General features: G+C 59.0%; 1 protein-coding gene across 8 annotated transcripts; it reads left to right on the forward strand.

Moving 5' to 3' along the window:
- The first annotated feature begins 1063 nt into the window (after window positions 1–1063).
- C1qtnf1 (C1q and TNF related 1) lies at window positions 1064–20124 on the forward strand. 8 transcript variants are annotated; one of them, XM_046446668.2, is made up of 6 exons: window positions 1113–1250; window positions 2194–2446; window positions 12988–13190; window positions 14777–14944; window positions 17035–17174; window positions 17900–20124. In XM_046446668.2, the coding sequence occupies exons 3-6, from the start codon at window positions 13156–13158 to the stop codon at window positions 18448–18450; spliced, it is 894 nt and encodes a 297-aa protein (XP_046302624.1). In that variant the 5' UTR covers window positions 1113–1250; window positions 2194–2446; window positions 12988–13155; the 3' UTR covers window positions 18451–20124. The 8 variants fall into 8 exon arrangements, with proteins under 8 accessions (XP_046302626.1, XP_058435960.1, XP_046302624.1 ...); XM_046446667.2 differs by having other exon boundaries at window positions 1114–1250; window positions 2168–2446; XM_058579976.1 differs by having other exon boundaries at window positions 1117–1250; window positions 2197–2446.
- Window positions 20125–20484: the final 360 nt, after the last annotated feature.

Genomic DNA, 20484 nt, shown 5'->3' on the forward strand with positions numbered 1-20484 from the left:
GATCAGAAACCCTGGGCCCATCTCTGCCTGGTAGGGAAGGAGCAAGGAGATCCCCCAGATTCTCTGCATCCCTGGCTGGGTCAGGGTAAGCTGACCCAGCTCTGGGACTCAGTGCCCTTGTCCAGGTGAGCCTGCTGCAGACGGGCATCACCCTCTGCTGTGTTTCTGAGTTCCACGGTGGGGTGGGGGTGGGGGACTCCAAGTCCTTGTCTTGGAATTATGTTGCAGGTAAGTTTCTTTCAGTTCGTCAATGCCAGAGCCATCTTGCATGGAGGAAAGAGAAGGAGCAACTCTTCCATCTTCTGCATCTTTTCTGAACTGTGCACCCAGCTTTGTGGATTTTGGTGTTGGCCCAGGTCTTCACTAAGTGGAGGCTCCTGGGAAGGGCAACAAGGAGCTTTCCCATTGCATGCAGGGAGTTCCCAGCCCACCAGAGTCCCAGGAGGCTCTCAGTCTGGGCAGCGGTCTCGTGGGGCTGCATAAGATGCTGCCTGCTTGCCTCCTCTGCTTTGCTTGCTGTTTTCCTGAGTATCACGACCGCACAGGCTATTTGGGGACAGTAAATGGGGGAGGTCAGTCTACGTGCCTGGATGGGAAACTTCCTCATGTTGCTTACAGGAATGAAGATGAGCTTATCTCTGCATTTTCCTGGATTGATAAGCAATGGAGGATGTAGGTTTTGCCAAGCCTCAGACATGTATGCCAAAGAACATGAGCTGTCCCCGGTCTGCCAGGGCAGTGGAGGCCATCTCTCTAATGGAGGCGGGTTACTTGATCTCACCAAGCTCCTCCAGTGCTCTCTGGGCTCCAGGGGCTAGGCAGCATTTCTCCTTCACTTCTCCTCCTCACAGGAGATTGGCTCTGGAGGTTGGGGTCTCTGGAGTGGCAACCCCATCCTCACAAGCTGCCACCCCCATCCCAAGCCCTCCTGCTTCTATTGCATCTCCACCCATTCTCGGCTCTGCTCAGATGTTGGCCTGGGCCCAGCCCCGGGGCAAGAGCATGTGCTTGGTGGCATCCTGCTCACACACTCCTCCTCCTCCTCCTCCTCCTCCTCCTCCCTTTCTGTTCTCGAAGCCTTTCCAGATGTCAGTGTGGCCCAGGGAGGAAATTCCAAGGCCAGGAATAGTGAAGCGCAGCCTTTCTGTTTTGCTCCTAACATCCCGAACCAGCATCCTTCTTTCTACATCTCCTGTCCAGATGTAGCCAGAGAGGAGAGATGCCGTCGCTGGAGTGACAGCAGAGCGCAGGTACAGCACCCAGGCCAGGAGCAGAGGGGAGGGACACAGAGGAGAACCCGGGGAGAAGCAGAAAAGAAGAAGGCACACTGTTATCACTGCCAGGGCAGCTTCACTCCTCTGGCCAGACCCTTCCTCTTCTCAAGCTGTGGTAGGGTTCCAGAACAAGCCTGTGTGACTCAGAGCTGGGGCTGGGGGACAGAGGGACAGCACTGGAGAAGCCTGTGCTGCGGTCTGCCTGGGGACTTGTTCAGGAAGAGCATTCATATAAGAATAAGAAAATGTCTGTTTTCCACCTCCAGGAATGAGAGTCCTGGAAGAGACGGAGTAGACCCCTGTCCCCTCTGGCCCCACCACTGAACCCACGGGAGGGGCTCCCTGGGGATTCTAAGCGTTCTCAGCAGGGATTGCTGAGAAACCAATAAACCATCACCTTCCAAACATGCACACGTGTGCACGTGCATGCCCGGACCCCGAGAGCTGTTAGAGAGGGTTTGTAGATTCTCCCAAACCTGGTCCTGGTCCTCGGACCCCCATCTGTGGTGTGTCTTAACTCTGCCACAGTTTGGACATGGGGCGGGATATAGCGGGTGCTTGAGCCCATCCCCCTGCCACTAAGTAACTTGGGTTCTCAGCCCTGCTGGGTGCCCCTGCCCTGTGCAGGGCATCCTCGTCCTGGATTCCCAGATAGCTCTGCATCTGGACAGGCCCCCGGTGCACAGAAGAGGCCACCTGCACCCCAGCTGGGCTGGCTGCCCTGGGTGGCCAGGAGGAGGGAGCCGGCAGGGCACACACACAGTTAATCCTCGGCGGCTGCTGTTTGGCTAAAATGCGCTGGGAGCGATCTAGGCTCCTCTGCAGCTCACATCTGGCTGGGTTTGCTCTTTACGTGTTTGTCCTGCTTTCTTCCTCTCTTCTTTACTTTCGAGAAACCACGTTTCCGCTTCTGTCCAAGGAGACCTTGGAGCCTGCGGAGAAGATAAAGGTGCTGGGTCAGGGCTGCTGCTGCTCCAACCTGCCCCCTCCCGTTCTGAGCCTCCTACCCAGGGGACTTCTTTCCCTGTCTCCTTCGACAAGTCTGTGCTTCCCAAGATCGGGCTCTGAGGAGGCTTTGCCGCTGGGAGATGCTTTAAGAGGCGGTGCCGTGAGAGCCCCAGAGAGGCGGCGGGAAGACGCAGCTGGTGCAGCCCTGCTCGGTTCCGAGGGAGGTAGGTGGCCTGGGGCAGGCAGGTCAGAGTGAGGAGGGACTCAGTACCGCCCGCTCCTGTCTTCCTGGCTTCAGCCTGGTTGCTGTAGCAGGACTGGGCAGGACAGAGCAGAGCCTTGCCAGGGGGACCATGGGTGAGGTGGAGGGGTAGGGTGGGCAGCTGTGGCCAAGGGGCAGAGAGCAGAAGTTCTGGGAAGCACTGTGCCTGCTCTTGCTAACTCCCCGGCACAGGCCGGTTGGTTCTGCAGAGAGCCCAGGGGCCAGCGCCCTCTGACGGGGAGGAGGCGGGCTCTTTTGCAGACAGAAGCTGTCGGGAGCAACAGTACCTTCTCCCATGTTCTGTGGGGTGTTTATCTTGCTTCACTCTTCACTTGGTGCTTTTCTGAGAGTGTGGGAGAAAGAAGAATGGTACCTGTGCCCACCTCTGCACCTGGCAGAGATCCCCCAATGTCACCTGGACCCCCTGTGATCCAGGTCTCTCCCATGCTCTCTGTGGCCCACTTGGGCCCTGCACAGGACAGGAAATGTGGACTTTGGCCCCCTCCTCTGACAGCCTTGGTGTTCCTGGAGGGTATCCAGCTTGGGCAGGAAAAAACAATGACACATCCCTGGGGATCCTCCTTGGAAGGATCCACTGAGAGTGGCCCTGCTCTGGGACTGCATTGCTGAGCCACTGTGGAGTCTCTGGTTGGTGCATGTCCACCCACCAGCCACCACCCAACTCTCCAGGGCACCTCCGCAGGTACGGGTGTGGTCTCCATTCTGCCAATCCCCAGCTACCCTGGCTGCTTCCAGCCCTGGAGAGCCAGGGGCCTCTGTGTGCTCCCAGCACGCCTGGCAGTCCTGTCCCATCCTGGCTTGGAAGGGTGGAGGGAGCTGCCTCTCTGCCATGGATCTCACCTCTTCCATCTCACCTAGTGTCTAGGGATGGAGGCCACGGGGCAGGCTTTCCTGAACTTTGAAAATGAGACATGTCTTGAGAAATGACTTCCTGGACCCCCAGGAGCGTGATGTCCTTAAAGACTGCTTGGGCTCTGCTTTTTATAGTGTAGAAAGCACTCACGTGCGCCCACACGCACTGTCACAGATACACGTGCTTGGCCGGCGTGTGCTGCAGGAAGGGATGTGTCTGCTCCACAAGGCCTGCCCAGGGTCCCTGCTAACCAGAGAGGAGCGGCGACAGGAGCTGGTGGGCAGAGGCTGAGGTCAGTGGCAGCTGCCCCCTCTCCCTCTTAGACCAGTAGAGCCAGAGAGAGCCGCCAATTTGTTGGTTCTTCAACTCTATCAAGGGACTCCCCTGTGAAAACCTCAGAGGGGCTTGTGGCTTGCCCGAGCCAGTGGACAGAGGACCTCAGACCCTGACCTATGTCCTCAGGCCCTGAGACTGTGTTCAGTACACTCCACGCAGGCTGGGGACACTGAGCACAGCACTCCACAGTGAGGCGGGATCTGAGCTTCTCAAATGTCCCCTTCTCTCCGCTGACAGAGAAAGCCCAGGACAGGACGCAGGCAGCAGGGCTGCTTCCCAGGGACCCACTTTCTTCCTTCCTTTCCTTCTCCTACCATCTGGAGTCCCCCATGACCCCAAGGAAGGTACAGCAGCAGGGGACAGATATGTGGCCAGGGGTCTTGGGTGGGCCCTGTTCAGCCACAGGACACCATTGCCCAACACTAAGGTGCCCCCAAGCAGGAGCCTGGGAAGCCCAGGCTGTCGGAGGGTGCAGGCAGCGGCCTCCCATCCTGGGGTATAACCTCCAGGCCGGGGCAATCAGGGCAGCCTTCAGTGTTTCTGAACGTGCTCCTTTCTGCAGTTCTCCTGTGCCTCCCCAGCTGTAATTAGCATGACTCATAAGCCAAATATTCTGGCATTGAACTTCACCCATCAAAACAAAGATGAAAAGAATTTCATAGAAATCTGTGCCACAGGGTGTCCTCACCGGACACCAGCCTCCCTGCGTCCTGTCCTCAGGGGTCGGGCCCTTTTGTGGGTCTCAGTTCCTGAGGCCGGGGTGGCGGAGGCCCCAGGGCTTCAGGGAGGGTGGGGGGGACAGCACTGGCCCGAAAGGGAGACATTCTGTTGCAGTCCCCTGCTGCTGGCTGCCCAAGGCCGACTCTTTCCTGACAACCCACCCCCCCTGGAGAGAAAGGGAAGCTGCCTGGGCTCCCTGCCCCAGAGCCCGAGGATACCCAAGTTGGGCGGTGGCCCCTGGGAAGCTTCATCCTGGTAGCTAACTACTGTGTTGTTTTCTCCCGTTTTACCCATGAAATCTGCCTTCTGCTATTGTCAAGTGACACAAGGCAGCTCTGCCGACAGGACTCTGCCACCTCCCTGACCCCTTATGTGGTGTGGGAGATGGCCTGCCCGCCTCCGAGAGCAGTCTGCCAGAGGACCCAAAGCTCCACATGGGTTTCCTCTGCACTGGGGCTGACCAGCGAGCCAGCCTCTCTAGCCCTGAACCTCAGCCCTGGCCCTGGCCTTGTCCTGGAGGTGCCGGTGCTGAGCTTAACACAGACACGGAGACCTGCGAAACCAGGCCCGCCCCTTCCTCCTCCGCCAGCCCCAGAGCAGGGTTCTGCAGAGCTCTCCCTGGGGGAGGGGCAGTGCTGGGGGCAGTGCTGGGGGCAGCGTGGGCCTCTGAGCCTTTGGGAAGACTCTTGGTCTCTGGATCCTAGTCAAGTTGCAACTGTGCCATTTTGGTGCTTGGGTGTGTGTGTGTGGGGTATGGGTACATTGGCATCCCCTCAACCCACCCCTCCTTGCCTGTGATCAATTTCCAAACCAGGTATAGATCGGGGCACCTGAGGCCCCCTCACCATCCATTGGGGGTAGGGGGCATCCCTGCCTGTCTCTGAGTCTCCTGCAGATCAGCAAGCCCCTCCTTGGTCACCGCCTGGCCCAGGACAGTTGTCTGGATGTCCACAGGCTGGCCTGGCCTCAGTGTCTGACCATCTTCCTGGCTCCTGTAGGAATTTTCCTTGAAATGAGACAGCAGACAGGGAGGCAGGAGCCCAGGCAAGGCCGAGAAGAGAGGCAGCCAGGCGAGACAGGGATAGGGAAGCCAAGTCCTTGGTGTCCAGGGACAGGTCAGACATACTCCTGGCTGCTGCTAGAGCCACACATGCTGGACAGCCCACACTCTGGGGCTGCTCCCTGCCACCCTTGGGACGTCTGATTACCAGCTACCCTCTACCCTTGGGACGGGGGAAAGAGGGGAACTCTCCTGGTGGTGGTGAAGAGGGGGTTAGGCAGGTGTAGGCTAGAAGCTAGGCTGGGCCCCGTGACTCTGCCCTGCAAGCTTCTGGGATAGGCCCTCAAAACTGGGGACCAGGCTGGGGACACAGCTCATTTGGTAGAGTGTTTGCACCATGTGTGCTGGGTTCTGGTGAGATATGGGGACAGGGATCTGGATGGGTTCAGGTGGCCATGGGGCTCCTGGACGGGTTCAGGGTGGCCATGGGGGTGAATGTCTTCTGGCATTCACCCCCCTCCCAGGGCCCCCTGAAGTTCTGTCTAGCAGGCAAGGTGGTGGGCCTGTAAGTCCTGTGCGCTGCTTGACTGGCTGAACGTATTGGATTGAGGCAACCCTGGGAATGGAGGCTGCTGAGCCAGGTTGGGGCTGCAGGGAGGCAGGGAGGCTTGAGCCTGATGTCTACCCCTCCCTTTCCCCACTCTCCTTTCTGTTCCATCCTGCGTGTTCCTCCCAAAGGCACCTCCAGTGGTGCCCACTCATATCCGACCCTGGGCAGCCTCCCAAGGAAAGGGCAGGCCAAGCATGCGTGCAGCCCCCTCCTCTGGCCAGCATGGCCTCTTCTCCCACTCCCTCCTGAGGTGGTACTCAGCCTCCCTCCTTTGCAGGGGGCACTCAGGTCCGTTTCTGCTCATCAGGGCGCTGGGGGTGGGAGGCGGCCATCTGCATCCCGCCTGTGTCGTCCTGGCCTTCCCTCTTCCCTCAGAGTTCACCAACCTGCCGCTCTCCCTCCACCCTGCCAGAGCTAGACCCCAAGAAGGCACCGCAGGAGGCCCAGCATTGGGCACCTCATATGGAAGCTGTGGGAGGGGGCTGGCTGCTTGGTGCCGAACCCAAAGGAGTTGGACTCCAGTGGGGGAGGAGGCGCAGGTTAAGATGCCAGCAGCCTGGCACTTGGAGATCTCAGCACGCTGCGGGGAAGACGCCTCAGAGGGTGCCTGGCATGCAGCAGAGGCACGCTGCATAAAGTCCCTATTGAATGTAGGGATGCAGGCTCAGCTGGTGGCATTCCCTTAGAGCCAAAGGTGGCTGCTGCTGACAGGTCTATGGCGGCAGCTAATCCAGCGCACACCCCAAACCTGAGCCCCATGTGCCGGAGTAGCCGCTGCCCGAGGAAGGCTGCATCTTCGTATTCCAGTCCCCAGCTGAGACTTCAGTGTCAGCCAGTTCATCCTCCACACAGCTCTGCCTGAGCCGTAGATCTGCCCGGCCTCGCCAGCCCCGCCCCCATTATCTACTTTTCCATGCATAGTCAAGTTCCCTGGAAGAAGCAAAATGCTCCCTTAGTCTCCAGGGTGGGGCTTATTTGTCATTTTTCCGAAGTGGAAAATAATGTGTATTTACTGTGAAAAAACATGAGACTGTTATAGGGGGAACAAAAACAAAGCACAAATAAAAGAAAGCACCAATAAGACAATGTTAGAGAGCCGTGTTCTCATCATGCCTGGACAGTTGCCATCAGCACAGGTGGTGGCCTTCGCATGCTGTGGTTGTGTGTCCACTTGTACGTGTGTGCACGCACACTTTCAGCCTGCACTTTCCCTCAGAACATCTTTCCATGGCAGCAAGTGTTCGTGGTTTGCAGCGGTCACTAACTGTAGGCAACTTCCGGGTCTCCTGGTCCATCACCTCCCCACTTCTCTCCACTGCTGAGCTCACCTCCAGTCAGCCACCTGGGTGTTGTGTTTTGTCTTTGGTCTTTTCCTGTGGTCTTGCTGGACGCTCATGTGGCTTGTAGCCTTGGCTAAGGAGGCAGCAGGGTTTGCTGATCTTTGGGAGGCAGGAGGTGCTCTGGGTGCAGATGGAGGAATAGTTAGCAAGGACAGCTCCCAGGCTCACGGCGGTCAGCATTCTGGAGACGCGTCATAGTGTCCCCTGGCTCCCTCCCTCCCCGCTCTGTGTTGGACAGGTTTGAGCAGCTCCAGTCTGTAACCAGTCCTGTTTGGATGGTGGCTATGCTACTTGGGATTGACTGAAAGGTGAGGGCGGGGTTCATGCCACACTGGATGTGAGACACTGGATGCTGGAGGAGCTGGGAAAAGTCCAGAGGGACAGATGAGCCCCCCCGTGATTACAGACCTCTGTGTAGTAGACGCTGGGGGCGGGGGCGAGCCACAGCAGGGGAAGGGGGCCTGGAATACTTGCTGCAGGAGGCAGCATCAAGCCAGCTCTGAAGACGCATGGATGGAGAGGTGGCAGGACAAGGGGCATTCTGAAGTGTGACTGGTGTTAGGGACTGAGGGAGGCAGCATGTGGCTGGAGTGAAGGAATCGTATGCGTGGATGACAGGTGGAGGCTGGTTGACAGGCGGAGGCCAGATGACAGGTAAGAGGCTGGGTGACAGGCAGGGGAGGCAGGAGCCTAGTGGGGATGGAGGGTGGAACCCCTTTCTTTGTCTCTGGATGCCCTTGAGCCCAGGGCAGCACTGATTTGCATTTTTAAAAAGTAGCCTCTTAAGGAGTCAGTGTAGGAGACAGAAGGAAGCAGGGAGGCCCAAGGAGAGCTGGACACAGTTGGTGGTGTTGGGGACCAAGGGGCAGGGGAGACCTGGGGGAGCTTGGCGATGGGTTTGATGTGATGGGGCACGGAAGGTACTCGTGTTAGTGGCTCCCACTTGTGGCCTGGGTACCCAGCACCTGTGAACGGTGCTGTCTTTCACAGGAGGAAAAAGGAGGGCGGGCGGCCGTGAGGAGGGTGAGTTAATTGGGTGTTCACGCCTCATGGCTGGGCAGAGAGGGATCCAGCAGACAGCTGGAGCCACAGTGCAGGCCAGTCTGTCCAGGGGAGTGTCCAGCCACGTGGAAATGTTCTCTCAGCCGTGTTGCCCGCTGTGGTAGCCGCTAGCCACGTGAGTGCTTAGAAAGTGGCCCCTTTATTTTGTTTAGTCTGAACAGATCGGAACAGCCCATGTGCTGGTGTGTTGGAGAACAGGCCTGGCAGCCCCTCGGTGTCCTGGGTGGAAGGCATGACGTGGGCCAAGGCAGCAGAGGCGGGTTTGGGGCGAGAGGCCCTGCGGACCTGGAAAGCAGCTGTGCGTGGGGAAGACCAAGGGTAACCCCAGAGCGGGCAGCGGTGCCTGGGGCGGGAGGTGGGGGCAGCCCTTCCCGGGGCGTTCCCAGCAGAAGCTTTAAAGCTCCCGCAGCAGGACTGCAGAATAGAGCTTGATATTGCCAGGTCACAGGTGATCTTGGCAAGAGTGGCCCAGGCTGGACCGGGCAGGAGACAGTTTGGGCCACCGTCTGTCTCCTGCCAGGCTCCCCCGGAGGTGCCTGTGAGGTGTCCCAGTGCCCCAGCCAAGGCAGCCAGACAGGCGTGGTTTGTGCTGCCTGTAAAGGGCGGACTGCGGTGGGGCTCAGGCCACAGAGTTCTCAGGTTCTTCCCTCCTCGGGAGCCTCTGCCCCCAAGGGTGGCACTGTGCTGGTGCTGGGGTGGTGGCTCCAGCCAGGCCACCTGCAGAGCAAGCTCCCAACTGAGCCACTGGGGCCTTTCCTCTCTCGCCGTTCTCAAAGCAGGATGAGCCCTGCCCCAGGCGTCTCAGCTGGGAGGGGACCTGAGGTCAGCAGCTCTGCTCAAGGCAGTCTTTGTTCCCACTGGGTCGCAGCAGCAGCTCTGCGGCTGGGCTGGCCAGGTGCCCCCAGGCCCAGTGCCCAGCAGCCCACGTGGCAGTCGTACTTGCTCAGGCTGGCAGAGTCGGGCTCTCTGCTCCAGGTGAGTTTTCGTGGCCAAGATGCATTGCCCTGGAGAGGAGGGAGATGTTTTAGGATGGACACGTTCTTGGTCTCTCCTCTCCTCACTGGTAAGTCCCAAACGAAGCCTCACTTCCATCCAAAGGGACCCTTTGTTAGGAACTAGCAAGTAGCCCTGGAAGAACCCACCTCTTCACTCCTGGACTCGGGCTCTGGAGGTAACCCCATAAACCCCCAGACTTTCAAACAACCGAGACAGGGAGCAGTTCTCGGGAGAGGGAAAGAGGGCGATTCCAAGAGGAGCTGGGCCCTCAGGGTTCCTCCAGTGAGGCCTGCTGCCTCCCCTGTGTGGTTAGGAGGGAGAGATTCCCAGGCCAGCCGGGGCTGCCGGTCACACAAGGGACATTAGGTGGTAAAGGGGCTTCTGTCTACTTGTCAACTGGAGGTCACTCAGCCTCCTCCTGCCTATAGCAGGTTTTGGAGTTTGAGAAATGGGCAGTTAATGTGACAAAGGACTTCTGGGGGGAAGGAAAGGACCAAGAGCAGATGTCACACACTGGGGTTGGAGGAACACCCCGATATGGCACTTTCTCTTTCGTGGCCCCCATGTCTGAATCCCACTGCAGGGACTGGAGGGTGCTAAGCTTCTCACCGGGAGGCTGTCACAGGTGTCAGCAGGCCTCTGTGTTAGGAGGATGTGCAGGAGGCAAAGGCAGGGGGGCAGGTGGGTGAGGAGTGGTGTGGGGACCACGTTCCCGTTGACCAAGGCTGACTAACCGCATTCTTGACCTAGAACCCATGCAGTGTAGGTTAAAATCCTTTACCCAGAAGGTGCACGGAAAACTTTAGGGTGGGGCCCAGGCCCTGGAAAAGCCAGAGACGATTGCCTCGGGTGGGCCAAGGTCTGGGAGACAGCCAGACGCCCCGGAGAGCACCTGAGGCAGGCGGATGGAGAGAGGAGAGCAGAGCTGCAGGCGCTCCCACGGAGGCCTGGGAGCTGTACCGGGTGCAGGCGAGTAAGGCGTCCAGTGACCCCTAAATCTCTGGCCTATGCTCTGTTCCTAGCTCCTCCTCCCTCCCCCACGACTTCACTTCAGTCTAAAACAGACCTACCTGATAGAACCTGATCAAGTGGCCAGAGTGTTCTCTTCTGCACTTTCCAATATGGTGGCCACTAGCCACAGGTGGCTGTCCAGAGCCCGGAATGTGGCTGGTGTGGCTAGGGAGCGGAACCTTGAGTCATTTTGTGTCTGTGTGCTGGGGGTGGAACCCAGGGCCTCACACACGCTAAGTAAGTGCTGTACCACTGAGCTGTGTCCCCAGCCCTAACTTTTGGTTTGTCTTAATTTAAATAGCTACACAAGGCTAACGACCACCACGCCCTTTAGCCCAGGTCTGGCTTGTCGCCTGCTCACCGTTTCGGTTCATTGTCTGCCCTTTTGCTCGGGCTGTAGCTGGGTGCTTGTCTGCTCCCCTCTCTAGACTGTAATGTTCCTGAAGTCAGGGAAGGTCTTGATTCATGGCTGCAGTGCTCCCCCTCCCTCTCGCACCATGCCCTGCAGGTCACGGCATCCAGTCCACCAGGCCTGGGTTTTGCTGCCCACTGGGAGGGCGGCTCGGACTTGCCTTCCGAGGCTCCTTTCAATCCAAGGAGATTATAGGCTTTCTGCCTCTTGGAACAGCTGCTTACCAATGAGGATTAAAGAAAGAAACAGTGTTTACAAAAGGGTTTTTTTGATGGCACTGGGCAGGGTGGAGCTATCAAGGCAAGATCCAGGCAGGCGGCCTCTGAGCGCCAGGAGTCAACATCAGTACGTGGACGTGGGGCCAAGACCAACAGGGACCAGTTTTAAACAAATATAGGGCAACTTGAACCTGTGGATGGTATTGCCTCCTTAAAGGGTCCGTCGCGGGTCTGGAAGGGTCAACGCATCAGACCTCCTCCGGGTCCTGTGAGTGGCTCCATGTCTCCCTCCCTCCTCCTTCCTCCTGTAAGGGGGCTCCTGCTTGTTGGGGAGGTGAATAGGGTGCATGGAGTGGGAGGCTGGGAGATGAGGTGGACAAACGGGAGCGGAGGTACCATGGAACTGGCTCTGATCCACTGGCTCCCGGACAGTGAAGAGCTTGAGGTCTCCAGTGGCTCTGACCGCAGCTCAGCCTGGAGACAGGGCTGTGTGGGTCCCCACTCAGGAGGCCCCCCCATCAGTCCAGACGCCATGGGGCCACCACCCTGGACTTGCCTTCTCTGCGTAGCCTCTCGGGGGGCCCAGCAGGGAGCCTTCCTTTGCTGGGAATCTCTAACAGTGATCCCGGAGCCAAGTGTGGCTTGATGTTGGGCAATAATGTTTGTGCCCTAAAGTGACTAAGATGATGGTAATGTCGTGACTCTGACTTTGCTATGGGATTCGGTGAAATGGTTGAGATCTTGTGGAAGAGGGAAAGGTTTCAATCTGGGTGTGCGTTGACTCTAAAGAGGAGGTCAGCAAAGACAGCCCTACACCAGCCTCCCTGCCCTCAGCCATCAGCCCGGGCCTCTGCCTGCCTTCAGGGCTGTCACCTGCCCCATGCCATCAATGCCATGATCCCTAACCCAGCCATATCCTGGGCCCCATCTCTTCTGGCCCAGGTGTAGAAAACACCCTTTTGAGGCTAGAAGGAAACGTACCAACAGTCACAGGGGTGCTTCCCTGGGGGCTTGGCACTGGTACTCAGCTGGGGGCAATTTTGCCCCCCAGGAGACAGACATAGGGCAATGGCTGGAATTTCTGATTGTCACAGCCACCAAGAGGACTGACAGCCTGGAGTGATTAGCCTGGGGCACTGCCAACATCCCAGGAGGCACAGAGGACTCCTAGCGACAGGGAACTGTCCAGCTCACAGTGCCCAGGCTGAGGGTGAACCAAGGGGGCCATGCACCTCCGGTTGTTACCCTAGAACTTTTCCGAGATGCAGACATATTATTTTGGATTCAGAAAATAAAAGAGTTTAAAGAAAGGAAAACTTCCTTTTAACTGATGCAAGCTTACCACTTAAGAAGGAAAAAAAAAAAAGAGTAATGACTTGAGGGACCAGGGAAAAACAGGAAACACAGAAATAGAGAAATAAACAGATTTAGAGAACTCAATTTGACCAATGTTTGTGGAGTACCAGTGAAGTCCAGGGCGCTGCAGGGTGCTTGGCTGGTTGAGGGGACAAGGGGACATCCCAGGCCAGGAGGGGGACACATTGGCCTGCTGGGCAGGATCTCACAGGCCAGGTAAAGCTCTCTGCAGTCCAAGACAAGGTGAAGGACAAATTAGGAAGGATGGGGGCTTTCCCAGGAGGGGTCTGAGGAGGCTTCAGGAGGAACATGAGGCGCTCAGGTGGGGGCTGGCAGGGCAGAGGACTTGGGGTCACCGAGGTTGGCTGTCTGAGTTGCAGTGCAGACAGCTCGAGCTGACTTCCCTAGGTCTGTTTGCTCACCTACAACTGTGGATGATAACGAGCGAGCACTGTCTCCTTGGAGGATGCTGTATGTGCACACGAGGTCTGGGTGGGGTCGAGATGATCAACGAGGAAGCCTTCTCAGACCAACCTGTAGGGCCTGAGGCATCAATTAAATCATGCAGGGACTCTCAGCGCGGCGCTGGTGAGCAGGAGAGAGGAAGACAAGGGCGCTTCTGGTCAAGGAAGAAGAGCGCCCACGGTGGACAGTGGCGGGAGGTGAGGGAATTCAGACCGGCCGCTCCTCGAGGCGTAGGGAAAATGCTGAGCCCTCAAGGCCCTGCCTGGGTTTCATGCAGCAGAAGCTGAGCTGGAACGGAGTCCTTAGGTAAGACCACAGGATGAGGTGTCTGCAGTGACAGCTGACCAGTTGGGACGATGGGGGAGACGTGCACACTCTGTGGGAGAGCCCAGAGAGACAGTGAGGCGCAGGAGGGGTATGAGAATTCCAGTGCATGTTTAGAGGTTCACATACACACTTTCTTTGGCAAGCGGGGGCAGGTCCAAGCAGCCTGCTGGTCACTGGGGTCTCTGGGCCCGAGGCTCCCTGGCTGGTTGGTAGGGACTTGGAGGCGGGAGAGCAGCCCGGTTGCTGCAATGGGGCAGCAGGAGGCTCGGGGGAGGCTGGTGACCTCTCATCTCGCTCCTCTCTGCGGTGACACAGGGGAGCCGGGCTCTGGGTCTTTCTGTGCCGGAGCTCCAGCTGCAGTGACCGGCGGCGTCCTCACAGACATGGCCTGGGCGCCAGCGGGGACAGCTGTTGGAGCACTCTCTTCAGAGCTCCTCAGTGAGCCCACTCTTGGGGCCAAGGAGCCTCGCCCTGGGGCAGGGGTGTTGCCCTTCCCAGGCGACAAAGCCGAGCCAAGGGATGTTGGAAAGAAGGTCACAGCTTCCCAAGAGGAGTCAAAGGCAGCTTTCATCTGGTCTGTAATTACCGACAAAGAGAAATTGTCTCAGATTTTAATTTCCCTTAAACACAAGAGAGAAAAGGAAGGTTGGGCGGGGATCTCGGTCCCGCTGGGCTTGCTTCTTCCTGGGCAGCGGAGAGGGTTGAATTAGGTGCCCTCATGGTCCTGGGAGGCGTCAGACCTCATGTTCCGGTGAACAGAAGAGGGTTAGAATGGACCACAGTCGGGTGCCACCGCGGGAGGTTTCCCGCCCACCAGGAACAGCCAAGCGGGGTGACTCCTGATTCCAGGCGCGTGGACCCCAGCTCCCCGAGAGGGTGAGGGGTGACGCTGCTGACAGCCAAAGCAGAGAGGCTCTGCCCCTGTGGGCTCACTGGGACCCCCAACAGTCACCTCTTCCCAGTGGACTCTCTCAGTACTGGAGGGGGAGGGTCTTGCCCCAAGCCTTTGCCAAAAGCACCATGGCCTTGGATGAGCTGTGACTCCATGTCCCCTGAACTGAATGCTGGAGGACACCCACTGAGCACTCCCGTTGGTCAGGAGGAAGCCTGCAGCCCTCTGCCTACCACATGCCCACCCAAGAGGACCAGGGTGGCTATTGTTGCATGGTCATCAGCCAAACCTGTTGGGATTCCGTCCACTGGCCCAACAGGTGGTAAATTACAACCATCTTCGTGGGCCAGTGGCTGAAGGACTCTGGTTCCTGAGGCTGGGCTGGTATGGACACCACGGTGCACGGTGGTGTTTCAACCCCAGCCCGCTGGGCTGAGGCTCCAGTGGCAGAGCGCCCTTGTGCCTGTGAGTGTGCCCGTGTGTGGGTGTGAGCACATGTGAGTGTGCATTAGTATAAGCACATGAGTGTGTGTGTGTGTGTGTGTGTGGTGCACCTGCCCAGAGGAGCACAGTGTTCCTGGTGACGTGGGGCTGGGGAGCCTCAGGTTTCTGGGCTCTCCTTTTGTGGAGCGCCTTCCTAACCTCGTGCTGTCCCCATGTGTCTTCCCGCCAGGGTCAGCAGGAAGATGGGCTCCCAGGGACAGGGACTTGTGCTGGGATGCTGCCTGCTTCTGGCCTTCACCTGTGGCCTGGTCCTGAGCCACGTGCCACGTGACCAGCGGGAGCAGCAGGAGCAGGAGGAGGCCCAGGAGCTGCTGCCCCCGCTGGACCATGACAAGAGGTGAGGGACTGTGGCGCAGAAGCCATTGCAGGAGCTCCAGCTGTGGCGGAGCGAGCCCGGCCTCCCTGGGACATAGGAAGGGTGAACGCTGAGGCAGAGGAGTGGCTCCTGGGGAGGCCGGACCTGGAAGATAGACAGGCCGTTTGTCTCCAGTGGCTCGGGCTCTGTCTGGAGGCGAGGTCGCAGTCCAGCTCTGAAGGGTTTGGAGTTTTGGAGCCACATCCTTAGATTAAGAGCAAGCCAGGCCCGGCCTGGCCCCTAAGTGGGTCGTGGCCTTCTTGCTTGGCCCTGAGGATGTGTGCTGGAGTCCAGGTACTGCTTGGAGGCAGGAGGCCCCAGCAGAGAGCGAGGGACCAAGAGCAGGTCCTGTGACCCTGACGTCTTGTCCAGTTGCAAGATGGCAGCCGGCGGGCGAGCACCCGCAGGTCAGGCACTGGCTTTCTGCAGGCCGTGAGCGCTTTTCTCTCATGTCTGTGACCCTCAGCCACACACAGACTCCAGATCACTGCGGAGGGTTTTAAAGAACTCACCAATGCTCAGGACTGCTCCTAGACTGCCTCCCATCGAGCACGAGGTCCTAGAGGCCTGGGCATGGCGCCATGCTGGGGCTGGGCTTCTTTGTTACCCTGAGTACCAGGCTGTCTTTACTGGGCAGGATTTGGGGACAAGGAGCCTAGTTCCTTTCTTCTTCCTTTGCTATTTTTTTCATTCAACAAATACTTATTTCCTGCTGCCGTCATGCCGCCCTCAGGTCTGTGGAAGCCGTGAACCCTGGCCTCCAGGGACTCTAAGGGTGTGGGGAGACAGAGGCCCAGGGTAACAGTGCCACAGGCAGGCAGTGGAGCAGCAGTGGGTCTACAGCACTGGGGAGAGGGCAGAAGGGAAGGGTGAGACTCAGGAAGCCCAAGCAGAGGTGGAATGCGGTCTCAAAGGACATGGAGCCTCCCAGGTGCAGGAGGGAGGAGCTGCCCGGCAGCCTGCAGGGTGTGTACCAACGTGTGACTGGCAGGGGAGACAGGCAGGTGGGGGGCGCTGGGGCCCCGGGAGAGGATGGGAAAGGGGCGAACCCGGGTCGCTGAGTCTGTGGGGAAGGGTCTCTCCTGAACTTCATCCTATAGGGAGTAGGGCTCGCGGGGAGGTCTGCATAGAACTGGGTTCCAGAAGGCATGCTGGAGGAGGTATCAGGACGATGGCTGGCTGCTGGAGGGACAGTTCCAGGAGAACTGTCCACGTGGTGCTGGTGCAGGAGACCCCAGCCCCAGCCCTGGGCACTGGGGTGGGGGCTGAGCGTGATGGTGCAGCCAGGGGCCACCTGCGGGGCTGATGGTGCTGGAAACAGAATTTGGGAATAAAGAGTTCCAGGGCAGAGGGACACAGACAGGGGCTTCAGTCTTGGCCATCTCTGGATGGAATCTTCGGGCCTTTCTGGATTCTGGGTGGGTTCTGAACTGAGGGCCTGTGGACCCACTTCTAATATTATCTGGGGTTCAAGGTGGGAGCAGAGTTAGACAGAAGCTGGCTGCTCAGAGGCACCCCCCAGAGAGGGCTCAGCCTGGGCCAACGGAGCTGGAGCCGGAGCCAGAGGTGCCACAAGGTGGCAGCATGGAGCCACCACCACCACCCACCAGCGGCCCAGCAGGTCCTTACGGAGGTCAGGAGGGAAACCGCACCTCGGCTGCTGCTGCCCAGGGTCGTCCTAAGCATCAATTGAACCCTCTTGCTTACAAACGCAAGCAGATTATCTTCTTCGATCATAGATATGTGACAAGGACTCCTAGAGTGGGCCTGCGTCACTGGAGGACCGAGTCCTGCAGGTGTGGCGTTCTCTGGTCACCCCTGTCTGTGTGTAGCCCTGAAGTTACTGATGTGTCACTGCTGCTCCCATGACCTCTGCCAGCAAGGGTGGGGCTCCCTCTGGAGTTCAGTCCGGGATCCCAGAATCCACCCTGTGCCGCTGGGACCCCGAGACTTGAACATCCAAGTGAGGGAGGGGCAGGGCAGGTCCAGGCCCCCAGACCCCTGACAGCAGGAGAGAGGCCAGGGCCCAGCCCTGAGTTCATGCCTTTCACCCTGATGCTTTGTTCCCACAGGAATGAAGAGAAACATGAAAAATATAGCCCCAGCCAGGGCGGGGAGCCCCCAGCCTCCAGGTGCTTCCGCTGCTGCGATCCTGGGACCCCTGTGTACCAGGCAATCCCCGCGCCCCAGATCAACATCACCATCCTGAAAGGTCAGGGCTGCAGAGACAGGGCATCTCCTGGGGGCTGCCGTGGGCAGAGAGGGAGGAAGACTGTGGGGTCATTAGTCGGGGCTGGGCGGGAGCAGAAGGGCCCCTGGGACAGAAGCGGAGGAGGGTTGTCATCGGCAGGGACAGGAAGACATCCTAGTTTTGAGGGTCTGGCTTGTTTCCAAGAGGAGCTGGCAGGACCAAGACCAGGAGAGGGAGCCTCAGGCTGCTGGGGCCCCGGCACCTGCCCGGACCGCAGGCTTCCAGACTCTGTTTGAGGCTTGGTGTCCCCAGCCTGCTTTCTGAAATTCCGTCCACCCTCCTCCCCCATGACCTTGCACCGCGGCTGGGAACACTTGCAACTGGGTTCTGAGCTGAGCCCTGACATCTGCAGTTCATTTGCTCAGAGCGAGCCTGGGCCTGGCCCCGGAGCCTGTTGCTGGTGGACAAACCCATATGTTCCTTTATCCGTGCCAGGGCTTTCCAGAAGGAAAAAAATATTGCTTCTGGATTAAAATAGAGCAACCCTTGAAATGGTGCCTGTTGGTCTAACTGATCTGAGAATCGAAGCCCCCCCCCCAGAGCAGAGGATCGGGCCTCACCGGGTGGGGCAGGAGCGAAGCCCTCGGGTCAGGGTGTGAGGTCCAATCAGGAAGGAGCCCCAAGCTGAGGTGCAGGCCCACAGTGGAGTGGCTTCCTCGATACCCCGTGTCTTCCTGTCCTTTCAGGTGAGAAGGGTGACCGAGGTGATCGTGGCCTACAGGGGAAATATGGCAAAACAGGCTCCGTGGGCGCCAGGGGCCACATGGGACCCAAAGGGCAGAAGGGCTCCGTGGGTGCCCCCGGGGACCGGTGCAAGAACCACTACGCGGCCTTCTCGGTGGGCCGGAAGAAGCCCCTGCACAGCAGCGACTACTACCAGACGGTGGTCTTCGACACGGAGTTTGTGAACCTCTACGGCCACTTCAACATGTTCACTGGCAGGTTCTACTGCTACGTGCCCGGCATCTACTTCTTCAGCCTCAACGTGCACACCTGGAACCAGAAGGAGACCTACCTGCACATCATGCGGAATGCGGAGGAGGTGGTGATCCTGTACGCCCAGGTGAGCGACCGCAGCATCATGCAGAGCCAGAGCCTGATGCTGCAGCTGCAGGAGCAGGACGAGGTGTGGGTGCGCCTCTTCAAGGGTGAGCGCGAGAACGCCATCTTCAGCGACGAGTTCGACACCTACATCACCTTCAGCGGCTATCTGGTCAAGCACGCCTCGGAGCCCTAGTGGCCACCCCGGGGAGACCTCCAGCCTCCTTCCCTCCTGCCCTGCTCCGCGCCCTGCGGGCCCCGGGTCTGACCCCATGGCCTCTCACCCCAGTCCCTGCTTCCTTGGCTTCTGCTCCCCGGGTTTGGCCCTCAACAAGGCGCCCTGGACGGGTGGGAAGCCAGCACCACGTGGCCGCCTCTGTCGGAGGAGGTCTGCCGCGGATGAGATCACAGGGTGGGGCGCCTGCTGGAACTGGGGGCCTCCAGTTCCCCTCTGCACTCAGCCTTAAGTGACCCAAGGTGCACTGTCCAAGACCACAGCACCCTGCTCCCGTTCCGGGAAGTGACTGAGCAAATGCTTGAGTCGCCAGAGGAGCGCAGCAGGCCCTGGAGGGGAAGGCCAGCTCTGCCATAGCAGTCTTTCCAGCAGGCTGGCTCCCCCTGAGACCCAGGGAACAGAGCTAACGGAGGAGCAAGGGTGGAGAGCAGGGACTAGGCCGGGGGTCGGGAGGCCACACCTGGCTTCATTCCACTAGGTCACCAATGAACCTTCCTGGGGGACAGCGGGACTGACCTCCATGTCTTGCTAACATTGCTGTAGCCTTGCCCGAGGGCTCAGCGGGACCTCCTGAGCCACAGCGGTGAGGACCAGGGCAGCTCACGTCAGCTCCCCAGAGGGGCAGCCACGCCCTCTTCTGTTGGCTCTGGGCTGGTAGAAGCTGACTGCTTGCTGCAGGCCATGGGCTCCTTACAGTGGCTGGGGACCTCAGGGACCCCTAGACCTGCAGATGTGGCTGTGAAGCCCAGGTATATCCAGGCACCACTCCCCTCCCCCAGGCCACTCTGCGCCCTGCTGGGTCTCCCTGCCCCTGCGCCGACACTGCTTCCTGTCCCTGCTCCCAGATGGGTCAGCTGTGGGAAGTACCAGGCCTGTGGTTTGTCCCCATCAAACCATCTTGTACCACCTCAGAGTCCTGTCTCCTCCCGGGTCCAGGATCCTCTCCAGCATCCACTATGAGGCCAGGCTGATGGTCCATCTAGACGTGTCCATACCCAGGCCTCTTTGACCTGCAGCCTAAGGCCACGTGGGAGGGGCGTCCTCTGAGCCCCAGAGCAGGGGAGAGCAGGAAGGGGCTGGAGGGCTGCCCCCACCTGCTTCTGGAGCTCCATTAGGTCAGTCTTGAGACCAGGGTAGAAGAGAACCCCTGGACCAACCATGGGGCTCAGACTCACACCCTGGAAGGCGGGAGGTCCCCTGAGGCAGGAGCCCCTGCAGCTCTCTGGGACCACCTGGTGTAGGGCAGCTGCCTCCATGGGTGCTCTGGAAGTCCTTGACGTTGGCCCTGCGTCCTGGCTGCAGGGTTGCATTCTCTGATCTTGGGGAACCCGTCAGTCCTCCCTGCTCACGTCCCATTGACCCCCAGCCCCGGCACTCTCTCTGCCTGCTTTAGCCCTGACTTGCTGACCAGGCCTTCCTCCCACCACGGGTGCTTCTTGGTTGTGAACCATCCTTCTTTCCCCTGGAGCCTGACTGCTGGTGTCCAGGGTCTGCAAGTGCCTGCTTTGGAAGGACTTGTGCTAGTCAGAGTCCACAAGGTGCATTGCTTTGGGCGTGGCGGGGCGAGGGCTGCCTGGCCTTACCCCACAGCTCTCAGACCATCAACCATTAAACTTGGAACCATGTTTTTCAGCACCCTGCCTCCTGCGTTTGCTCGATGCACCAAATCCTCCTCCTATTTTCCCCACCCCAGGTCCACCTCTGGCCTGTTGCAGGACTGGGGTCCTTGGCTTTGCACCCGGGGCCTGCCACACTCCAGATGGCCTTGTTCTTTGCAGGGAGATGTGGTCCCCACAGGTGGGCCCCAGAGCAATTCCCAGAGTGTGGGCAGCTCTGGGGACTTGTGTGAGGTAGCCAGAGGCATGGGCTGCTCTTCCTGACTGGGGCAGTGTCCAGAAAAAGCAGAAGACAGGGAGGTGTCCCCTGACCATGGCTACAACCTGGACAACCGTACATCTGTCCTGGGGCTGCGGAAACACAAGAGCACAAACTGGG

The sequence above is a fragment of the Marmota monax genome, unplaced genomic scaffold (assembly GCF_021218885.2).
Source record: "Marmota monax isolate L192 unplaced genomic scaffold, Marmota_monax_Labrador192_F-V1.1 WCK01_AAM20220418_F8-fsc00353, whole genome shotgun sequence".
NCBI classification, from domain to species: domain Eukaryota; kingdom Metazoa; phylum Chordata; class Mammalia; order Rodentia; family Sciuridae; genus Marmota; species Marmota monax.